Raw genomic sequence first — 16,513 nt, 5'->3', positions numbered from 1 at the left:
TGAAGCAGATTAAACGTTGGCAGCGTCATCAGCTGAATTTACGCTGATTATCTGTGTTCTTGTTGTCCAGTGTCTCTCTCTCTCGTTGAACAACCTGTTGTTTTTGTCCCAGCTGAATTTCTTAAAGCGTCACTTTTTGGGTCTTCACGAATGAGCTGCTTTTGCTCATGCTGTTGACCAGTGTGTGCGCGCGCTTTGTGTCTGATTTGACAGAGCACATATCTTATTGTGTAAACATTACTAGCAATACTTATTCTCAGCAGAATGCTTGCTGCTGTTGTACTTCATACACTTCATACACTACACAGTATCATCACTCATTATTTTTTTTTTTTTAATAGCAGCATAAATTCAATTCAGTAAAAAACATTACTATCATGGGGAATTTGTTTACAGTTACAATTTTCTTATAAAATAGTAATTTTTAATTTCTTTGATGTTTAGCACTTCAGTACATTAGTTTTCATTATGGTTTTGCTTTGAAGTCTTAAATGGCCCTAAAATGGGATTATTATTATTCATGCAATGGTTAATATTAACAATATAATTATTTTATTTGTGCTTTTAAAATGTTAATACTACTACTACTACTAAATATTTTTTAGATATGAACAAGATATTTTAGCATTACTAAAGGTTTTCTTGCATTAACCTTTTCTCTGTTTTCATTCCACAGAGAAAACTCACCACCAGCAAACCTTGCAAAATGTCAACCCACAACAGGCATTTACCTGGGGGTGAGAAGTGCCTTCAAACGCTGAACACAGCCTAATAATACCACAAGTTTTAGGGTCACACTATAGATGACATGCAGCATACATTCTGATGATGTCGTATCATCTGTCCATATCAGAGCTCTTGTTCGAGGTGAGTGTCGAGGGTCAATCTGGAGGCTGAACATCATGAAGAATCCTCTTCTCTCAGATCTGCTCTAGAGACCATGGTGAGGCTCAACATTTTGATCCTCTTTCTAGATATTCGGAGTATTGTTGACTTGTTGAGCAACTTTTGGGCTCAAAAATTGGTTTGTAGATACGAGAAGCATTTGGACATCTCACTCCAAAGAGCCTGGACTTCAAAAGACTCAAAAAGTGAGATAAAGTTCTCTTCCTCCAAGCATATTCATTGGGAGATTCTTCTAATCGATCTGCTGACAGACCGTCGAATCAATTTGTTTCCAGGTTGAGAGTTCTGGGGTTTTGTTCATGGTGTGGCTGCAGTTTGAGAAGGCGGCTGTAGGGCTGCAGACGCACGGGGACCTTCAGTCCAGTCTGCAGGGGCTGCAGGGCAGAACCATCAAAATCCCTAAGCACCAAAACACAGGGCGGTCATTGCATCTTTCTCTACTGAAGGTGCTCGCACACCACATGCACATCTCCTTGTCCTGTAGTCTTACAGGTTACTCTGCATTTTCAGAAACCTTGCTCTGACCGTAATGCTAAACCTACTATTATTATTTTAGTAATTTTGTTGTGTATTTGTAATTGTTAACATTTATTTTAAATAAAACGTCATTTATTTCATTTTACGTTTTATTTGACATGTTTAACTCTATTACTTGCTTAGAATAACTTTAGACTCTGAATGTTTTGTTTATTTATTCATTTAAAATGTAATATTTGTAATAGGGACGTTTTTGGAAAAGTTTTCTTTTTAAATGCAATTAATTAATCATTAATTAAATTTACATTACTGTTACATTTAGTCATTTGAGAAGACGCTTTTATCCAAAGCGACTTTTCTTTTAACCTGTTAACTATCAGTGCTCTACTAGTGGGACACTTGGTGCTCTTTTTTTATCGCCTTTGTTCCCTGTTACAAATATTAGAAATCATCCTTATTTAATTTAACACTTATATATCTTGTAAAAACAGTTTTGAAATTGGACATTGGGTTTCCATGGAAATGGTACTTTAAACCTTTTTATCGGGCTCCTCTACCAGTTGGCAGTGTCATGTGTAATATTATAGAACTTAATATTTTAGAATCAAAACTTTTTTTCTAATCTTAACAAAGGAAGGGTCTCAGACTCAAGATTCCATATTTGTTGACTATTTTGTGATATAAATAATACTGTGACAGATTTATAAATTTGTGACAGGAAAATGCATTAAATTCCGTGGAGATTGGGAGTACTCAAAGGAACCTCAATTTTTGTGATATCAACTTCAAATTTGGAACATAACTTTGATTTTACAGCAATTTAAGATTTCTAAAATATTTTCTAAAATCTAAAATATTTGTGTGTAAAATCTATTTATATAAAATATATAAAAAGGTGTGTGTGGTGTATATAGTCATATATATATATATACATATATAAGTTCCCCCCCCCCCCCCATATGGTCAAAAGTGCATTACAATTATAAAAGAATCAGAAACGTGTTGTTAAAATACTTTTACATGGACATATTATGCAGCCGTAATCTTACCAAAAACACCTGTTTATCTGAATCATTTCTGAACGGCCCATTTGTGTGTTTAAACAGAGATCAATGAGTGTGAGGCGCAAATGGTGGTGTGTGATGCTCACGCTGAGTGTGTGAATCAGTTTTGGATCGTACTCCTGTCACTGTATCCATGGTTACCGTGAGGTTCCTCATGGGCCGGGAGCCAGCGTTTGTATGGAGTCTACTGAACCTGGTAAGAGACTGATCTTCAGAAGTTATATTGACAGGTGTGTGCACTGTTTTGTGGGAGAGATTTCAGATATTAACTTGAACTAGACCGCTTTCATATCACTTTAAAAGGCTAGTGAGGTAAAATGAACATTCTGTTATTACATTTCATAACTTTCATTTGTCTCCACTCACTTTTTAGACTGTAGTTGGACATCATCTCCCACAATCCTAAGCGGTGTTTATACTGTCGTCGGCCTGCTCATGTTGCTCATCATGCTGATGCTGTTGGTGGCGTTTTTTCTGTATCATCGATACTATAGAGGCTCGTTCCTTCCTCATTGCCAGAAAACGAGCACTAGCAGTGTCGTGGAAACCACTGTCAATGACGATGTCAACAATAACACAAGAAGTGATGGTAGCGGTGGTGCGAGACCGTCCAGATTCCCCCCCGCCAACCTCCACCATGAGGAGGCCCAAAGATGGCCACCGCTCTCGGATCTGCAGCAGTTATTACGCTTCAGCTCTCTGGTGCCTCCCTGATGGATTTAGAAGTAAAATACATACCGAGAAACCCCAGTTTTGACTGTTTCACACAGTGTTTTACTTTTGTCTTTTGTCACTAAATGCAATGCACTTCACTCTTATTTGGTACTAGTGAGTGATTTATCTCCCTGATTCTTTGCATGTTTCTTTTCTAGTGTAGGTTCTATGGATGTATGGAGTATTTTTGAAAATAATAGGCTTTTTGTTTCTTTTTTTTTTTTTTGGTCTATTCTTGTATTTTGTTCACAGAAGCTTTCTCACTCTTGAAAATAGAATGGAATAAAACTCAAAAGCGCTTTGTGTTTTTATCCAACTAAATATGGGTTTGTTCGTGAAAGACAAAATTGGGTGTGTGTTCGGACAGAAAAAGACAGAGTGCAAGAACATTTGAAAATAAAAAGTAAATTTACGCGGGAAATTTGCGAGGCTTTCTGCTGATTTTAGCTGTACAAAAACAGCCAGTTATTCTGTTAGATATTGCTCACTGGTATTTATCATATTTTAATTTATTATAGTAATCGTGAAATGGGGTGTAGCACGAAAGGTTTTAAGGGTTTAATTATTATTATTGTAATTTTTTTTTTTTTTTTTTTATTTTTCGTTTTCTGTACTCTGTTTACCCGGAAGTCTCGCACATTCACAGGAAGTGTGGTAAATTTAATGAATTGAACTAGCTGTTCAGCAAATTTAATTGCTTTTTGTAAGTGTAATCTATACCAAAAAAAAAAAAAAAAAAAAGTCTTGGAAATTCAAATTATGAAGCCCGTAAATTCGTAGTTTAGACAAGCCAGAGAAATTTCCCACAGATAAGCGTATTGTGTTGTGACATTGTGAACTGTTAACCTACTCTAAATTAATACAAATATATATAACTTTTGACAGTGTCGGGGAACATGAAATGCATTGAGAAAGAGACTTGGCACAGTGATTTCAAAATCAGAAAGTGATTTGTCACAACAAAATAAATAAATAAATAAATACAAATAAACGAAACGCCCTCTTGGATTATGGGACACGCGTCAGTTCGTCTGCGCATGCGCACCAATCCGAATCATTTCCGGGCGACGGGACTGCTGCTAGTAAGTGTGATCCGTACAGTTATTGGACTCCAAAAAAAATTTTTTTTAGCTCATAGTATTAAATACCGCGGCTCAACGTGAAGCAGATTAAACGTTGGCAGCGTCACCAGCTGAACTCACGCTGATTATCTGTGTTCTTGTTGTCCAGTGTCTCTCTCTCGTGAACAACCTGTTGTTTTGTCCAGCTGAATTTCTTAAAGCGTCACTTTTGGGTCACGAATGAGCTGCTTTGCTCATGCTGTTGACCAGTGTGTGCGCGCGCTTTGTGTCTGATTTGACAGAGCACATATCTTATTGTGTAAACATTACTAGCAATACTTATTCTCAGCAGAATGCTTGCTGTTGTCTTCATACACTTCATACTCTACACAGGATCAGCAGCTCATTAGTCTGCATTACTGACGTGTGTCACTAAAGCCAGTGTTAACTGCTGGCATGAGCTGTATGTATTCTGTCCATCTCGAGTATGTTCTTGTTGCATATATATATATATATATATATATATATATATATATATGTATGTATGTATGTATATAGAAGGAAGTGCAGTTGGACTGAAACTAACTGATGCTGTTTGTGTTTCAGAGGATGTTGGGGTATATCTGGCAGTGTTTCTATTCCTCATGTCTGCGCTTCTGGTTGAAATGGTTCCTCCGGCTGATCACAGGAAGATGCGAGCTGCAGCGTATTTGTGCCCGATGCAAAGCTGGAGCGCTGAGGACGTCACAGATAGGTGATGATCATACAATTACGTATACCTTTATATATGGGAGAACAGTTAAAGGAATCATTTGACCTGTTTGTAGTCATCTGAGTTGCTCCTTTAAGACAGTATTTGATCACTTTTGCAAACCTGTCTTTGCTGTTTTCTTTGTAGAGTATTCTCTGAAGTCCTCCAAAAGCAGGGTAAGAGTGAGAGACACTGATTTCTGGCTGCTTCGGTGCTTTATTATCTGAGCTAAACATTAATATGGATCTGATTCCTCACTCAAGACCAACTGATCAGATTGACCTTCGCTCTCCACTGTGCTCTGAGTATGTTTGTTTGTGTTCGATCAGGTATTGCGAGCAGCTCTGTCTTTGAAGGAGAATGATTTGGACGTCCACCTGACTCAAATAATCCGGGAGAAGAGTATCAAGGAGCAGAAAGATCCTACGTGAGGCTCTCTTAAGACTGCATTAACTTTGTTCAGTAGGGAAAATAAACATGAACATTTTGCAATGCACCTTATTTTGTGACAATCAAATTTTTTTTTAACATTACTAAGAATATATGTCCACTGATATTCATTAAGAATTAATTCTAAATATTCTTTTCATTTTTTTTTAACCATTATTTTGACCAAGTAGCCTAGTTTGCAAAATGTTTTATGTTAGATTTTTTTTAAACTATATAGTTATTGTTTTTCACTAAATAAAAATGACACACAAAAACAACATCCATTAATTTGGAATAAAAGTATCTGAAGGGATAAATTAAATAAATAAAGCCCAGAAACTACATGATAAAAAATAAAAAAGTCCCAATCAATGAATTTTGAGCATCATATAATTTATGTAAGATTAATAATAATGTAAAAAATCTAGTTAATTTTTTTTTAGAATCAGTTTCCCTAATTAAAATAAAATCTAAAGTATATGAAAATAATATTAAAACACTTTTAATAAATATTAAACTGTTACTAAGTCTGATAAATGCATACATGTAAATAAAAACATTAGAACTTGACTAAGCATGACTGATGGTGAATCAGTAAATAAGCTTATTAACTCTAGCACCCTGTTTACTACTGAAGTCTCTTCTTGTGGTCTAATTTTCACAGTTGATTATTGATTTATTTATAGCATGTATTCGAGATCTGTGTACGTTGTGGATATTATCAATGTCTAAATGCAGTTTTATATGCAAAAAAACCCCAAAACTCTCTCTTACAGGTTTAAGGTGAATCTCCGTCAGTGCTTGTTACAAATCAACGGATATGACGAGCTGTTTGAGGCGGTCGAGGGACTTAGAAAAGAGGTGTTTGACTCAGAGAATGAAGAGCATGAGAACATGCTTCTGAAGGTGATTTATCTCATTTTTATTAGGTCTGATATCTCAGCTCGGTTCTGACTGGTTTGTGTTTGTTTTCTGTCAGTTGTGGGACTTGTTAATGCCGTCCGTGAAGCTGGAATCGAGGATCACTAAGCAGTGGGGAAATATTGGTTTCCAGGGCGACGATCCGAAGACTGATTTCAGAGGGATGGGGATGCTGGGACTCACAAACCTCCTGTAAGTGCAACTTATGTTTCATTGCTTCCCTAACGCTTTTAAGTTGACGTTTTTCTTTGTTTGCCCAGTTTTTTCAGTGAGAATTACACAGACGCAGCCCGGCAGGTCCTGTCACACGCAAATCACCCCAGACTAGGGTGAGTCCTCACTGATGCAGGTCACATGGCCAGACTTAGTGACTCTCGCATTCAAAGTTGGTGAAATTGCTCCTCCTTATAGCATGCTTTTGTCATTGCAGGTACTCGTATGCCATAGTGGGCATCAATTTGACAGAGATGGCATACAGCTTAATGAAGAACGATGCTCTGAAGCCTCATTTCTATAACACAGTACCTGGAAAACCCTTAATGCAGCACTTCCATCAGTTCTACTGTGAGTAAAAGAATTAAATAAATAAATATATATATATTACAACTTGACAGCTCATTCAGCTTACTTTAAAAACATATTTTCATTAAAACAGATAGATAGATAGATTGCTGAAAGGATTATTTTTGATTTCATTTAAGATTATTCATTTCTTGAATTATTTATTTGAGCAATGCATATCAAGAGCAGTGAGTCTCACAAAACCTGTGGTCTGATCATATTCAATTCCAAAATAAATAAATAAAAATTAAATAAAAAAATGACATTATGATTCAGGAAAATGAAGGCTAAGTGTAGGACAATACAGATGTTTTTTAAACACAATAATATACAAACATACACTACAATAATATAATTCTAATATATATATATATATATATATATAGATAATATATATATATATATATATATATATATATATAAACAGTTATTATATTATATAAAATATTAATAATAATATATTCATATATTATTATTATTAAAAATAAATGTAATAATGCTAATAATATATTTGTATAAAATGTGTTAAAAAAATTGTTTAATTTTATTTTTAGTATATATTTATTTTAGTCACTAAAATAATAATATATTTTATATATACAGTATATATAATCATTTTTTTTTTACTGCATTTATCCTTATTTTAAAAAATTTTTTTATAGTAAATATTGCATTTAAAAGTACTAAAACATGCTTACTGGTAAAATGTCTTGGAGAAACGCTCACTTATTTTCTTGTGTTTGCAGGTTACCTGGCGTATGAGTTCGATAAGTTCTGGCTGGAAGAGGAGCCGGAGAGCATCATGGAGTTCAATCGCTACAGGGAGAAGTTTCACGACAAGGTCAAAGGTCAACTTCAGATGCCTGAGGTCACGCTTCTCATGACCGTGGACCAAGAAAAATGATTCCAGCATCTTTTCACAGACAAAGGAAACTACAACAGTTGATTTTCTTTTCTTTTTCCATTAACTTTAAGATAGTTTTTAGTTAGGAAATGTGCATCGTGCATGAAGCTTTATTTGAAAATTAATAATTAAACAGCTGCATAAACTCTACATCAAGGGTACATAGCTGCTTGTTTAGCTACATTGACCTGGTCAGGGAAAAGACTTACACTAAGTATTATTAATAATACTTTCAAAGTGATGTTTAAAACCCTCCAATGAACAGATTGGAATCCTTCCACACTTGAACGTGTTGGTCGTGGTCACGTGACTCCTGCTTCTTCATCTTTACCCATCTCAGGAAGATGTTAGGAAGTTGTTTTTTTTCTTCTGTATGCAGATGATTCAGCCCCTTTGCATGTTAAAGTGCGTTTAAGTTGTATTAAACCCGCACCTGTCATCATCAGCACAATTCTTTGATGTGGCCTGCAACGAGTATTTAATATCTAATCTGTTTTGTGAATATTGTTATTCAGACCTCAACTCAATTCCAAAGGACAGCATTTGTATGCACAAACGTTGATGTGACATTGTGTCGTTGTCTTATTTATAAACTGATGTAATTTTTATTCCTGATGACCTGATTAATTTTATAGTGTTGGATTCATACCTAATGTTGAAGAATAAAATTAGTGACTGAATATTCAAATACAAAGTTTGCTTCTTTTTTTCATTGGTGGGTTTGGCAATAAGAATGTTAAAAAAAAAATTGAGGGTAGTTATGTTTAATGCAATTATTATTATTATTATTATTATTATTATTATTATTATTATTATTATTTTTGTCTTCCATGTTATAACTGGTCACTACTTTTAATAATTCTTATTCATATTTTTACCTTTACTAGGCAATAATCATTTGAAAACTCATCCTATATGAATTTAAAAAATATATTTTAATTGCAGCCTGTCAACAAATATGATTGTAACATTTACATGCATAATAGAAATTTAGTTTTTTGAAATGATCATGATTTTATTAACAACACCATAAATATTTGTAACTTATTTGTAACTGTTCCTTAAATTAACATTTGCATCATGATCATTTACATTTAAAAAAAAAATTGAAGAGAGATGCATATGCATTTCAATATCAGACTTACTCCACATAAAGTACCACAACTTACTACTGTAAAAAAAAAATAAAAAAAATAAAAAACTGCATGCATAAGCAAAATACTGTTTAAAATTTGTTAAACTATTGCAGGTTTATAGAAAATTTTTTTTGAAGATTTTTTTATCTACGGGATTAATGCATGATACTATAAATACATAATTTTTTTTGAAGATATATGCATATCGCTCATTTCCCATACAGTTCAAAACATAAGTCCACAGTCACCACAAAGACATCCGAAAGTTGTATAAAGGTGTTTATTGAAGCATACTGTACGTGCTTATCTTTATGTCTTTTTAGGTTTCCAGTAATAAGGCAACACTTTTTAGGTCATTCCAGGGTTACTTGTTGGATATTTAGGGTTGAATAGACATTAAGGTAAATAGTTGCTTTAAACAAAGCTCCAATTGCTTAAAAAATTAGGAAATATAAATATTACATAAACATTATGTACATTAATATATCAAGGGGCTGAGGTTCAGAAGATTTGTGCATTGTGTGATCATTGTGTGGTTTTTATAGTGGTTTACCCTGAAAGAAAGGATGACAGTCATGATCTGGATCTGGTGTTTCTGTCAGATGCATCCCGTAATGTTGCCTGTTTAACTTCCCAAGCGGAAGTGTGAAACTGGAAGTTACACCTGTTCTCGTCATCGTCCTGTCAGAGGAATTTGAAACAGCCGCTCATGCGAGTCTGTGTGTTTGAAAGGATTTCAGGGCTTTGAGGTGAAAGATCTACGTGGTGGCCTCGATTCTGCTCCTGGACATCATCATGGCCCGCTTGAGCTGCTCGAATGACACGAACATCACCACGTTCCAGGAGCCCAGCCTCAGGAAAGATGGAACAAAACTGAAGGAGAAACAGAAACATTCCGGCTGCTAGTCAGAGAACATTTCAGATGTAACGCGTTATGAGAGTAGGATTCATTTAATGCATGATTTATCATCAAGTATGTGCCGCTCACCCTTTGTAGAAGGCGGTGGGACCCTCTTTGGTCATCATGGTCCAGGCACAGTTGAGGGAGCTCCTGTACTGCTCAGGAGGAGAGTTCATGTAGCGCGTCTTCACCACATCCACAGGAGACGCGATCACTGTCGTGACGAAACCCGCTCCGAACGCAGACACGAAATGACACGGAAGATTGTCTGTGATCAGAAAACACCAACAAATCACAGGAAGTCTGGTGTCTGGTGTAGACCAACAGCTTTTTTAAGTATCATAGCGTTATAGTTTATATTGATGATTTTTGTCTTTGTGTGTTTTTGTATGCTTCGTAATGCATAGATGTCTGTCTGTCTGTCTGTCTGTCTGTCTGTCTATCTATCTATCTATCTATCTATCTATCTATCTATCTATCTATCACTAAATGTTAAATAAAAAGAAAAAAAATTCAACGTATTGTAATTTTGTCTTTTGTCTTGATTTTATTCAGTTAATTAAATAGTCCCCTTATTATTCTTCAATCTAAAATGGAATTGTTTTATTTACAAATGTAAAAAATATATATTTATTCATTATGTACTGTATGTAAATGACGTGTCTGGTGTATATCAGTACTTTTTGGGTAGTATTAATATAATATTATAGTATTCATTAATATTTTGTATTGTAAGTTTTAATTTTAATTCTAGTCATTTATGAGCTTTTGTCATTTTATTCGTTTTTTTATATTTTGTTATATAAATATAATTATAAACTTTAAATATATTGTCATTTTGTCTTAATTTCTTAAAAGTCTTAAAGTCTTAATTTCTCTTTTATTCTCTTATATTTTATTCAGTTAATTAAATAGTTGCCTTATTGTTCTTCCATCTGAAATTATTTATTTTGTATTCATTATGTACTGTATGAAATTTATGTGTTCGGTGTAGACGTTTTTTTTCTAATAGTATTTATTAAAATTTTGATTAGGTTTTACTCATATATTTTCTGTTTTTATTTTATTTTAGTTAAGGTTTTAGTAATTTTGTTATAAGCTTTTGTTATAATTTTTCTTTTTCTTTTTTCTATTTTATTTTTACCTATCTTTTATTTATTTTTATTTCAGTTTTAGTCATTTTAAAACTTCTACTTATTTCAGTTATTTGCCAAAGGTAACATTTCTAATTTCATTTACTTCATTACAGCAATAACACTGAGTTTTATTGGTGTCAGCTAACTGTATCAACACTGGTTTTGATGGTGTCAGACACACTTTGTTCTGTCTGTGTGTGTGTGTGTGTGTGTGTGTGTGGAAACTTCATCACACCTTTGCCCTAATTTTACAGGCCCTTCACTACAAAAGTGCTGATGGCGTGAATGAGACAGTGAGACCTGACCTGATCACCCGTTCTATCTTATCTGCTGAAAGTGGTTTGTGCTGGTTCATTCTAGCATGTTTCACACTGTTTATTAGCGGTGTGGGACGCTGAAGGGAGGGTGTGTGAGCTGTAGTCCAATCACAGACGCTTTGGCTGCGTCTCCTCATGGACTCCTGGCCTGATTTACAGGCTCCGTCACACGCTGGCATGTGTTTTGATTTTGGGAAACACTGTCTGCTGAAATCACGTTTTATGAATTTAACGATTCTGGTTTCTACCTTAAAAAAATACTAAAATAGAAACGAGACAAAAATGTGACTTGAACAGTAGAAATGGCTCGTCCTGTTTATTGAAATCTCTGAGTTGTTTGGGTTTCTGATTCTGAGCCCTGCCGTGAGGTTTCATACCTGACATGAGTTTATGTTTGAGAAGGGCTTCCTTGATGAGATCGTAGGACACCAGTTCAGTGCAGTTGACCAGCGCGTTCCTCGTGATGTTGGGTAGAGTTCCTGTATGGAAACAAATCAGATATAAAGATATTCAGAGTCATCAGTGCTGTGCAGCTTAGGCAAAGACAGAGCTGGCATGACAAAAACACATGCTTCTGATACAATTAAACGGCATATTTGGCTCTTTTCCACCCCAGATGGCAATCAATCAATCAAATAAATATAAATAATTGTATTATTATTATACATACATATATACACACATATACCACACATATATATATTATATATATATTATATATATATATATATATATATATATATATATATATATATATATATATATATATATTAGTGCTGTCAAATGATTAATCACGATTAATCACATCCAAAATAAAAGTTTTGTTTACATAATAATGGCGTGTATGCTGTGTATATTTATTATGTATATATAATACAATATACATTTAGGAAAATTAGTTATGTTTATATATAAATATATTTATATATTTATATAAAATATAAAAATTATAATATATAAATGTATATTGTAATATTTTCAAAATATTTACTGTATGTGTATATTTATATATACATAATAAATATACACATTGCACATACATTATAGTATGCAAACAAAAACTTTTATTTTTGGATGCGATTAATCATGATTAATCATTTGACAGCACTAATATATATTACATATATATACTATATTAACATTTATTTTATATTTATATTTTGCTATTTTTTGTATATTTTGAAATAAACTTTACAGTGTAAATATACATATATATTATTATTATTTATTTATTTTTTTTTACTGATTCTTGGGCAATCTCATTATGTATTACACCAAGCTTAGACAAAAATTACTTTTAAAAATAATTATTACAGACAAATATCCAAAAAAATAGTTTAATCCAAATAGAAATGATAGATCGATAAAGAACCTTTAACATCCACAGAATCTTTCCATTCAACAAAAGTGTGTAAAGGCTCTTTCAAAAGTTCTCACACTTAAAAAAAGGGTTCTTTTAAGAGCTGTTGACTAAACGGTTCTTTTGGGGAACCCAGAATGTTTTTTTTTATGGCATCGCTGCAAAAAACACCTTTTGGAAGCTTTATTTTAAAGAATGAAGTAAAAACAAACACAAAACACACCTTTCCACAAGCCCCGGAGCCCCTCGTGCTGGAAGATCTGTCTGTAGGCCTGCATGGTGCCGCTGTAGCGTCTGCCCACCCCCTGCAGGTTCATCTGGGCCTGGAAACGCACCTTCACCACATCTGTGGGCTGAGCCACAGACACGGCCAGCGCTCCGGTGGTGCAGCCCGCCAGGATCCTGATGCCCACGTTGGGGTCTGCAAGGAAAAAAATGACCAATCCATAAACAAGAGACCCCTACACTTCCACTTAAGAATCAGCTTTGTCTCAGATGTTTCTCCTTCATCCTAATTTTCTCGTTCTGGTCTGAGAGAAGCAGCTGAGGTTTTATTTCTATCTAATGAAAAGCGGTCTTTTTGAACGTACTGTCTTTGCCGCGTGTGTAGAAGCTCTTGACGTTGTCGTAGAGGCCGATTCGTATGGAGGCGAAGGCCATCTGTCTCTGAAGGCCAGCGACTAAGCCGTTGTAGAGCGAGCGTGGGCCCTCCGTTCTTACCATGGTGCTGATGGTCCCAAACACCCCTCTGTACCGGATGCCTTTAGCTGCGCCCGTCACTGCTTTCTCCCCCTGGATCTGGAAGAAAACATGGAGAACACAGAGAGACTGTGATGGGAGTAAACCAGACCCATTATACTGTTACTGTATAACACAGTTACAAGTATGTAGTAATAATAAAATTAATTTAAAATGATAATTTTTTATATTTGCCAAGATATAGATCTACCAAATGTAAAAAGTAAATTTTTAGAAACATGTTACAATTACCCACTGTAAAAATATTTAATAAAATTATATGTAAATAATTATATATTTTAATATACAATTTTAAATTATCAGTGATATTTCCTTTCAGAATCTTCAGAGAAGGTATAGATATTAATAACTACCAAATGGACCGCAAATTATTTATATCATATTTAAAAAGAAGGAAAACAAAAAAAAAATTATAAATTTTTAGAAAACTTAAAAGAAATCTTTTGGAATTTTTAAAAAGAAGGAAAACATTTAGAATTTTTCATATAATTTGTATCATAATAATAAATATATTATTTGTGCACCAGATCCAGTTCTCAGGTTGAGGTCTGTACCTGTAGCCGCACTTTTGCGGTGTCCAGAGGGAAGGTGACTAAATCAGCGATGCAGGCAGCCGTTCCTGCGCTGAGAACCTTCACACCCAGAGGAGGAGGAACATCAGACGGCTTCAGACCCACCATACTGACAGCTGAAAACACACGCACTCACTGCATTACAACACTTGTCATTATAAAATGCATGACATACAGTACACTGCTCGTCAAAAGTTTGGACACAACAACTTATTCTTTATTATGACTGATTTGCATGTTTTAAGAAAAAAACATGTCACAAATAAAAACACTCATATATTTGAGCTCTTCTGGACATTCATCAACCAGCTGCATGAGGAGCATCCTGGGATGCTTTGAAATGACTGAACGCATTTGCATTATGCTGCACAATGGTTGAATACAAATGTATACTACAGTAGACTATTTTTCTTCCATTAAAAAGTTTTTTTTTTTTTTTTTTTAAGAACTTCAAATGTAGACTATAACACTAATTTCAAGTTTCTCTGCAGAAACCTTTCAATCAAAGTTATGTAAAACGGTCAAACTCAGTCAAAGCTTTTAGCTCCTGGTATAAATATTTACAACATATGCAAATGTTCTCAAAGTAAAGATCAAAATATTTCAGCTTATTTTGTATGCTTTTGCTAGAACTTTTGCACAATATAAATAATATAAAAAACAATGCATTACATTCAAATGAAAAAATTTTTATATATTGCACAAATTTAAATAGTTTTTGCATGCTATCTATCACATATTCAGAATTTTACACTTTTAAAAAAAGTGTCAAAAGTAGTATATTTTTTTTAATTATTTACATTTATTTATTTTTTTACATAATATAGTTCTATTATGAATTCAAGATGACACACAAACATGGTGAACTGACCTGTGATTGAGTTCCTCTGTCTGATGGAGTGACAGGATGATGACTGGAGCTCTGGAGGGACGAGGGCATGCTCTGTCTTTCTTTATATATCATTATCCAAGAGGAGTTCTTCCTCCTCCGCTCAGGGAGGTGTTTCTCAGGGAAAGATTACTGGCCGACACAAAGTCCACCTTCCAGCACAGAGTCCAGTACAAAACATCCCACATCCAGATAAACAAGCGCTTAGATAACTAGTGAACACAAAGCTTTTGAAAACACTTCACGATGCTGCTGTCATTAACAGGCACATTAACATGCACAGCATCAACAAATGACTCACGCATGCTTAATCACCAACCAATGGGATTGTGTGTAAAACATTCAGCTTTAAGCAATACATTAAAGTACCAATGCTTAATAAATAAATGTTCACTGCAACATGACTGCAGATGTTTAAAATTTGGCTACTAATGAAAGTGCAGATGCATTAAAGGAGCTCAGAAAAGCTGTCAGCCAATAGCAGCGCAGGGACAGTCCTGCAGGGTCTGAAAGATGATTGGCCTCTTGGAAGGGTGGGAAACGGTAAAATATGAGCCAAATAACAAAGCTCTAAGAATGTATATGAGTTTCTGTTTAACAGATGGAGGAAAACACGCAGGAGTTCAGCTGAATCATGAAGCATCAATCACTGTAGCCTTCAAATGCAACACAAACTCGATGATCCTCAACAAACATGTTCTGCTCATTAAAACTAAAAAAAAAATTAAATAATTCTCATTACAAGTCAAGAACCTTAAGGGTTGTTCAGACAGATATGCTTCTAAATGAAACCATTAATATAATCAAAGAACCATTAAAGTTGAACCATGTGATTTCTCCACCAATGAATCACCAAAAAAATGTAAATGCTAAATTTATATTTAAATTAAATGTATAAAAATTTAAAATAATTAATAATAATATGGACGTTCAGACAGACATGATTCTTAATTGAACCATTAATATAAAAGAACAACTAAATTTACATTTAATGTAATTAATGTAATCATCTAATTTATTTATGTAATTATAATTCTTCTTCAGACAGATGTTTCTAAATTGAACCATGAACACAATCCAAAAACAATAAAGTTGAACTATATGATTTCTTTGCCACTGCATCGCCAAAAATATATAATTTAATATAAATTATACATATTTATTTACATTAAACTTATGAATGTTAATAATAAATGAAAGAATAATTAATAACAATAGTAATGATAATAGTACAGTTATTACATGTTGTTATGGTATTATTATTATTAATAGTAATAATAGCAATGGTAATAATTCTTCGGACAGATATAGTTCTAAATTGAATTGAATATAAAAGAACTGTTAAAGTTGAAGTATGTGATTCCTCTGCCACTGAATCACCAAGTGGAACTGCAAAAATAAAGTTTGTTTTTAAACAAGTTTCCTGAACACTCCCCCATCTGCCATTGGCCAAAAAAAAAGACAGTCCCGCCCCAATCTCACGTAATTGGTTGAGCCACTGATGCTGTGTCAGAATTCTCAAACAAACAGAGCTACATTTTTTTTTTAAAGTAGCAAACTAAACCTATGCCATTTAAAAGAGCAATATCGTTTAGATAATAGTCAGATTATATGTATTTTTAAAAACATGTATTTTTATGGCACACAAACAATGA

At 33.9% G+C, this 16,513-nt stretch overlaps 2 protein-coding genes and 1 long non-coding RNA gene across 4 annotated transcripts; 2 read left to right on the top strand and 1 right to left on the bottom strand.

Annotated features, from left to right (window-relative positions):
* Positions 1 to 712: 712 nt before the first annotated feature.
* LOC122138280 lies at positions 713 to 1,093 on the top strand. The gene is made up of 3 exons (XR_006155494.1): positions 713 to 737; positions 854 to 943; positions 1,033 to 1,093. It is a non-coding gene; the product is annotated as an uncharacterized LOC122138280 (long non-coding RNA).
* A 3,055-nt stretch (positions 1,094 to 4,148) lies between these two features.
* LOC109097234 (ELMO domain-containing protein 2-like) lies at positions 4,149 to 8,380 on the top strand. 2 transcript variants are annotated; one of them, XM_042763128.1, is made up of 9 exons: positions 4,149 to 4,243; positions 4,829 to 4,976; positions 5,121 to 5,149; positions 5,303 to 5,400; positions 6,179 to 6,308; positions 6,382 to 6,515; positions 6,584 to 6,652; positions 6,754 to 6,887; positions 7,631 to 8,380. In XM_042763128.1, the coding sequence occupies exons 1-9, from the start codon at positions 4,172 to 4,174 to the stop codon at positions 7,786 to 7,788; spliced, it is 972 nt and encodes a 323-aa protein (XP_042619062.1). In that variant the 5' UTR covers positions 4,149 to 4,171; the 3' UTR covers positions 7,789 to 8,380. The 2 variants fall into 2 exon arrangements, with proteins under 2 accessions (XP_042619062.1, XP_042619070.1); XM_042763136.1 differs by lacking the exon at positions 4,149 to 4,243 and adding an exon at positions 4,282 to 4,685.
* Positions 8,381 to 9,190: 810 nt separating this feature from the next.
* On the bottom strand, positions 9,191 to 14,994 carry LOC109097171 (mitochondrial uncoupling protein 2-like). Its single transcript, XM_042763118.1, has 7 exons — positions 14,841 to 14,994; positions 13,952 to 14,085; positions 13,229 to 13,436; positions 12,862 to 13,059; positions 11,656 to 11,757; positions 9,913 to 10,093; positions 9,191 to 9,797 (listed from the first exon to the last, which is right to left on the bottom strand). The coding sequence occupies exons 2-7, from the start codon at positions 14,075 to 14,077 to the stop codon at positions 9,683 to 9,685; spliced, it is 930 nt and encodes a 309-aa protein (XP_042619052.1). The 5' UTR covers positions 14,078 to 14,085; positions 14,841 to 14,994; the 3' UTR covers positions 9,191 to 9,682.
* Between the last annotated feature and the right edge of the window lie 1,519 nt (positions 14,995 to 16,513).

This window comes from Cyprinus carpio, chromosome A1 (assembly GCF_018340385.1).
Source record: "Cyprinus carpio isolate SPL01 chromosome A1, ASM1834038v1, whole genome shotgun sequence".
Classification (NCBI taxonomy): Eukaryota; Metazoa; Chordata; class Actinopteri; order Cypriniformes; family Cyprinidae; genus Cyprinus; species Cyprinus carpio.
This window is presented reverse-complemented; position numbering and strand designations above follow the sequence as displayed.